The 6,000-nt window shown below is 45.8% G+C and overlaps 1 protein-coding gene across 2 annotated transcripts in view; it reads right to left on the bottom strand.

Moving 5' to 3' along the window:
- Positions 1-691: 691 nt before the first annotated feature.
- SCNN1G (sodium channel epithelial 1 subunit gamma) overlaps positions 692-6,000 on the bottom strand; it is a 30,691-nt gene continuing 25,382 nt past the window's right edge. For both annotated transcript variants that reach the window (XM_020978644.2, XM_020978646.2), the window contains 5 exons: positions 5,273-5,351; positions 5,128-5,185; positions 4,275-4,336; positions 3,788-3,863; positions 692-2,084 (listed from right to left, as the gene is read on the bottom strand). In XM_020978644.2, the coding sequence (XP_020834303.1) occupies positions 1,695-2,084; positions 3,788-3,863; positions 4,275-4,336; positions 5,128-5,185; positions 5,273-5,351 (665 nt within the window). In that variant the 3' untranslated portion in view covers positions 692-1,694. The remainder of the gene's footprint in view (positions 2,085-3,787; positions 3,864-4,274; positions 4,337-5,127; positions 5,186-5,272; positions 5,352-6,000) is intronic.

The raw sequence follows: 6,000 nt of genomic DNA, 5'->3' as shown, positions 1-6,000 counted from the left end.
TTGTCATTTATTTATTCTGCAGGGACTCCCCAGTGGCGGTTTTCCAAGCCCAGCTCCCTACCTCAGCATCAGTGTGGTATCTCACATATAAGGTGTTTTCTAGTTTATAGCATTTTCATTCCTGTTACAAAGTGAGAGACTGAGGTCAGCGGGGTGGCACTACTTTTGCTAGTGGGCATCAGGTGAAAGCAGATGCCTGAATTGGCCTCGATATGGAAAAATTATGGATTTAGATCTGGAAGGGACCATCTAATCTGAATGCTATATTTTACTGAAAAGAAAACTGAGTCACAGAGAAGTGAATGGCTTCTTCATGGCCGTACAGGTAATGAGTGGCAGAGCCTGGATTGAACCCAGGTTCTCTTCCCCAAATCCAGTGCTCCTTCCACTCTACCTGCAATGGAAGCCACCACAGTGCAAAGCCTCTTGATGCTTTTTCCACGTCAGCTGCCATTTCACTTCTGGATTCCTCTCAACCACTATTTTATTTGGTGCTTACAAGGACTAAGATCAAATGTTTATAAGGAAGCAGAACAGAGATTATTATCTGCCCTTTACAGATGAAGAAAGTGAGGCTCAGAGAATTTAAATAATTCCGCTGAGGCTAGAGCCCAAATGTTCTGGCAACTAATCCAGGATAACTATCCAATATACCTAATATCGAATCAAGGAAGAAACCCTCACAAGTCCATCAATTAAAAAACAAACACACAAAGTTTATTCAAAAATAGATCTCTCATTTGGACAGACTTTCCAGGCCACGCAGTTTTAAATAATTCACTTTAAAAGCAGCATCAGTCATTAGACCAGGAACACCCTTCTATGTTACAGAGGTTCCCAGGGTGCAACACCCCACACAGCCAGTCAGGCCATGAGAGGAAAACCTCTTTTTCACCCTAGTGATATTCGATTGACAGTGAGTGGGGCTCAGCCTTTCCTCTGGGCCAGCCTGCTTGTCTCAGTCTCTGCAGTCACATCAGTGCAATGGTTTTTAGACCTTGTTACCTTGCCTCTGTTGCCAGGCTCTTACAGAACGCTTCCTTGGTTCCTGCCTTACAGATATTCATGGCTGGAATGGACCTCAATGACCACCTAGTCCAATCCATACTTGAAAAAGGACTCCCTCTTCAATGTACCCAAATGGTTATCCAACATTTGCTTGAGGGAGAACCCACAACTTCCCAAGGTAGCCTGTTCCACTTGGGGGAAGCTCTAACTGTGGAGGTTTCCCCTTATAATCAAGGCTAAATTTGCCTCTTTGAAAAAATCCCCAAAGAGGTGGAAGCTCTGGTCCTGGATCCCTCCCTTATTCCCTCAGCTGTGAGAGAAATGAGGCATCCGTCAGTAGCAATGGGTTGATGAAAGACAACTCCACCTGGGTAGCTGTCAGCCTTTAGCTAGAAGCCCTTGCCTGTGCCCAGGGCCTATTGGTGCTATTTCAAAAATGAGTCTTAATCAACATTTCAGAAAAATGGGCAATAGCATTTTTCTCAGGTGCAGGGGTTTTGCTCCTGGCTGGGTCTGCCAGACAGGTTCCAGGAGGAGATCTAGAGCCTTAGACTAGCAGGAGGGAGGGTCTGGCCCTAATTGGAAGGGCAGTGTCCAGGGCAGATGCTGACCCAGCTGCCCACAGACAGCAACTTTGGCTCCTCCTTTCTTCTTGGTACTAGCAGAAGGATAGGGTTCCTCCAAACTCAGGGCTTTTCTGGGTCTTGAGTGTCTTGAAGTTGGTTAGAAAAGGCCCTTTCAATGCGTAGGGTGTTGTACTTGGGTGGTGGAGTCCCAGGCACATGGCTTCCTGGGGCCTGAGGCAGCTGCAGAGCTGTATTGAAGGTGGGCAGGTCATCATCAAGAACACAGGTTGGATTGTCACAGACAGTGAGGTCTACAGGGTTCTCAGAGGATGATTGGCCCTGTTGGGTCTTCCTCTGGGCCCATCGCTTCTTGGTCTTCTGCCAGCAGCGCCGGGCAATGATGGAGAAGGAATCAACGAAGAAGACTTCAATGATTTCAAGGACACAGACCACAGAGCAGCTCATCCAGAGGCCCAGCTGCCCCCCGAAGTTGGACAACAGTGTCTCAATCTGTAAAAAATATTGGGCAGCATTCAGTCACTCAACAAGCATTTATTAGGTGCCTATTGTATGCCAAGAAGAAGCCTAGTGGGGATGAGAGCTGGCCTCAGGGTCAGAAAGATGTGAGTCCAAGTCCCATCTCTAATACAAACTGGTTGTGTGACCCTGGGCAAGTCACTTAACTTCTTAGTGTTCCAGGCGAGGGTATTGGCCGGCAATGGTAGGAGTTTCCTCATCCCAAAGCTCTCTACCAATAACATCACATATCATACAGTCCCTACCCTAATCCCTATGTGCTAGGCATGAGGAATACAAAGACAAAATGGGGCACATACAACATATGTATTGTATATGACATATAAGACAAATACAAATCAATGGGATATGGGGAGAGGTCTAACAGCTGAGGGAATTACGTAAAGTCCCTAGGAGAAGGCAGCTAAGGCTTCTGAGTTGAGGAGGGAGAATGTTCCAAGTGTGAGGGGCAGCGTGGGGAAGGTACTGAGGAGGGGGATAAAGAAAATCATGAATAGGGAGAACAGCATCCTAGGTAGCGGCAAAGGGATTTCTCTGTCCTGACACAGAACCTGAGGCCTCAGTAACAGGCAAACCTCTCAGAAGCTTTCTCATTGCTGAACTTGGAGCTGCAGTTTGGTCCCGGAATATCTGGGGTCCCTCTGACCTCAAACAAGTAGGAGTGTGTTATGTCTATGCCTCTGCTCCCAACTAGTCCTCTAGAGTCAAGACATAATTCTCCAGACTTCTAAATAGTGCTGGCAGAAAGCTATGCAGCATAACCCTCTTTTTACCCCTGACTACTTAGAGTTGCCTGCTTCCCTAACACACAGAGGGACTGAGGGCATGGGAATGCACCCGCTGGCTCATGTATTCTTTTCCATGGCCCGGTGGCAAGCCTCCTGACTTCTCTGTCAAACAACTGGAGAATGAGATGAACAGGTGGGCAGGACCTTATCAGTGTGTGTGTAGGGGGTCAGAAATGTCTTGCCTCTCCCACTCCTTTACTCTAGCTTGTTTTATTTTTAGATTTTACTTCTTCAATTAATAAGCATTTATTTTCTGTCCCTCCCACATCTCCTGAATTGAAAAAAAAAAAAAGGAAATCCTTGTAACGGGAATTTATTTTGCTGTAATAATAATAATAGCTAGCATTTATGTAGCACTTTGAGGCTTGTAAAGTGCTTTACAAATATTGTATCATTTGGTCCTCACAACAATCCTGGGAGGTAGGTACTATTATTATCCCCATTTTACTGATGAGGAAACCAAAGCAGTGAGAAGTTAAGTGATTAACCCCAGGGCACACAACCAGGAAATTTTTAAAGGTAGGATTTGAACTCAGGTCTTCCTGATTCTAGCTTGAGGGCTCTCTCTTATGCCATGCCATCTAGCTCCTAAGCTTCAAACCTGACTGGCAGGCTGGCACTGGGAGGGAAGCAAGCAAGAAACAGAATGGTAAAGGATCTTAATGTGGAAAGAAGGTCATGGGAGGTTGCGACCTCAGATACCCTCCCCATGGGATTATGTCATCCCCATTGTTAATGGATCCCACCCCCCCCTACCCCAAACATGACACAAGAGTCTCCCCTCCCAACTCAATCAACAATTCTATATGACTTCATACTATCTGGCCTCCATCTCCCTGGTCCTTGACCGTGGGGAGCAGAGCCCATTTCTGGGAAAGCATCACTTACACTGTTGGCAGGACTCTCTATGATGGACCTCTGGTTCAGATCCTTATAGAAAATCAGGAGTTTGGCTAAGTCTGTCCTGAAAGAAAGCAAACATAAAACAACTTGGAGTGAGCCAAGCCAAGAGCAGGACATGATACAGTTAGGCAGCCAGATCCTCCTTTACTAGAGTCCCTGCTCTGTCTGGGAGATGCCCTGGACTCCCTGCAGACCTCAGCCGTGAGACTGAGAATCATCACCAAGAGCACCCTTTGAAAAATAGAAGCTGCTTTCTTGTCTCTTGTGCTATTTCTTGCTGCTCTAAGCAGCCTTCTGTCTTGGAAAGATCCACCTAGGGCCAGGACATGAGCAGCTTAGCCTTACAATCTGTCATTAAAAGTCCTCCTGGAAGAAAGCGGATTTTCCAAAAAGAGGCGGAAGCCATGGCACTAGGAATAGAAGTAAATGGAAAAAGGAGTAAAAAGGAGGCTAAGAATGGAGGGAAACTTACTTGTTTAGCCTTTTGTTTTCTTTATGACCTTGATCCCATGTGAGAACATCCAGCATCCAGTTCTGAGGGAGAAAGAACACATGCATAGGCATATATGGAGAGATTTATCTGCTGAGGATGAATCCTCAGGGATGTGTCCCTTTGACCTGGAAGGGCATGGCTCTTCCTGGTGGGGAGGTAATCTTCCATAACCTCTCCCTCCCCATGGCTGGGCCAGGACTCAGAAAGGTGGCCTCTTGAATGAGACACATTTTTGGACCTGACCAATGTGTGAATTGATTTGCTTCACTATGTATACTTGCTACAAGAGTTCTGCTTTCTTTTCTTTTGAATTGGGTGAGGCAGAGGGGAAGGGAAGGAATAGGATTTCAAAAAAGAAAATGAGAAAAGAACAAAAGGGAGGCTAGAAGGAGCCACAGATAGGCAGGACAGCTTTGAAAGTTACAAATTGAATACCTCAAAAGAAAAGCAAGTGCTACATAAGAGATTCAATTTCACATAAAACTCCTTCCTTCTGTTCCAATCATATATGTATATATGCAAATATCTATCTATATATGGAAATGTTAATTTTTTAGTTTTAAGTTTCAATTTTAGTTTTAAGTTCAGATTTTTTTTTTTTAAAGAAAGGCTGCATTTTTCATGGAAGGCAGGGAGGGAGAGGAAGGCTTTTTGCTTCTCCTATCTGCATGGCTTTTCCCCCTGGATCACAGGTAGGCTACCCAGGGCAGTGAGGCCCCAGCTCAGCCAGGCTGGTCCCATTATGTGGGAGGAAAGTTTGACTTGGTTGCAAGGGGCAGGAGGGAAACTATGGTTTTTTCACATTGGGATCCAGTGAAGGAAACAAACTTACCTCTGAAATGTCAGATGGCCACTGAGCCAGACTGGTAGTCAAAGACCATTCCTTAAAGCTGCAGAGAAAAGAAGGCGAGGTGAGTTTTGTAATTTAGCGAGACCCAACGTGGTGTCTACCCTTGTCTACTCGTGGCTACACTTACTTGCAAGATTCCCGGCAGATGGCCTGGCAGCCTAGTTCTTCTCGGACAAATGCCTGGTGCAGCTTATAGTAGCAATACACTGTGGAGGGAAGAACACTGGGGATGAAGGCCACAAGATGCTCCAGGAGGCTCTTACCACGCCCTGAGTCTGCTCATTTTTTGTCTCACTGTTATTTCGATTTTCTTTCCCTCCACTTCTCATATAGAATTACAGATTTAGAGAGTTGGAAGGAAGCTCAGAGATCATCTCTTCTAATCCTTTTGTTTTACAGATAAGATAAATGAGAAAGACCCAGAATGATGAAGTGACCTGTTCAAAGTCACCCAGGTAGGGAGTGTCAGGGTTGGAATTGCACCCCAGCACTCTTTCCACTGTACTTTGTTGCTTCTCTATAATGTCTGCTGTGTCAAAATTTGGAGGAGGAGACAGAGGACATGCACTTTGTATACAAGAAGAGACACCTTTCCTTCCTCTATTGCTGTGATGAGCCATCCGCTCCATCCCCACCCCTGCCTCCATCCCCTATCTACCATTGCCATCTTTTCAGAGAAACATAGAGGGGAAAGCAAACTCAGTTTTTGAGCTGGAAGGAACATGTAAAGGCCTTCTAGCCCAATTCCCTGATTTTGCAGATCAGGAAACTGAGGCCCAGAGGAGTAAAGTGAGTGGGCACAGCTTGGGAGTGGCAGATGTAGGGCTAGACCCCAGGTTCCTGACTCCCAATCTA

The sequence above is a fragment of the Phascolarctos cinereus genome, unplaced genomic scaffold (genome assembly GCF_003287225.1).
Source record: "Phascolarctos cinereus isolate Bilbo 61053 unplaced genomic scaffold, phaCin_HiC Scaffold_4;HRSCAF=312, whole genome shotgun sequence".
In the NCBI taxonomy this organism is placed as follows: domain Eukaryota; kingdom Metazoa; phylum Chordata; class Mammalia; order Diprotodontia; family Phascolarctidae; genus Phascolarctos; species Phascolarctos cinereus.
Note: the sequence above shows the minus strand (reverse complement) of the source record. Positions and strands in the feature narration are given on the sequence as shown.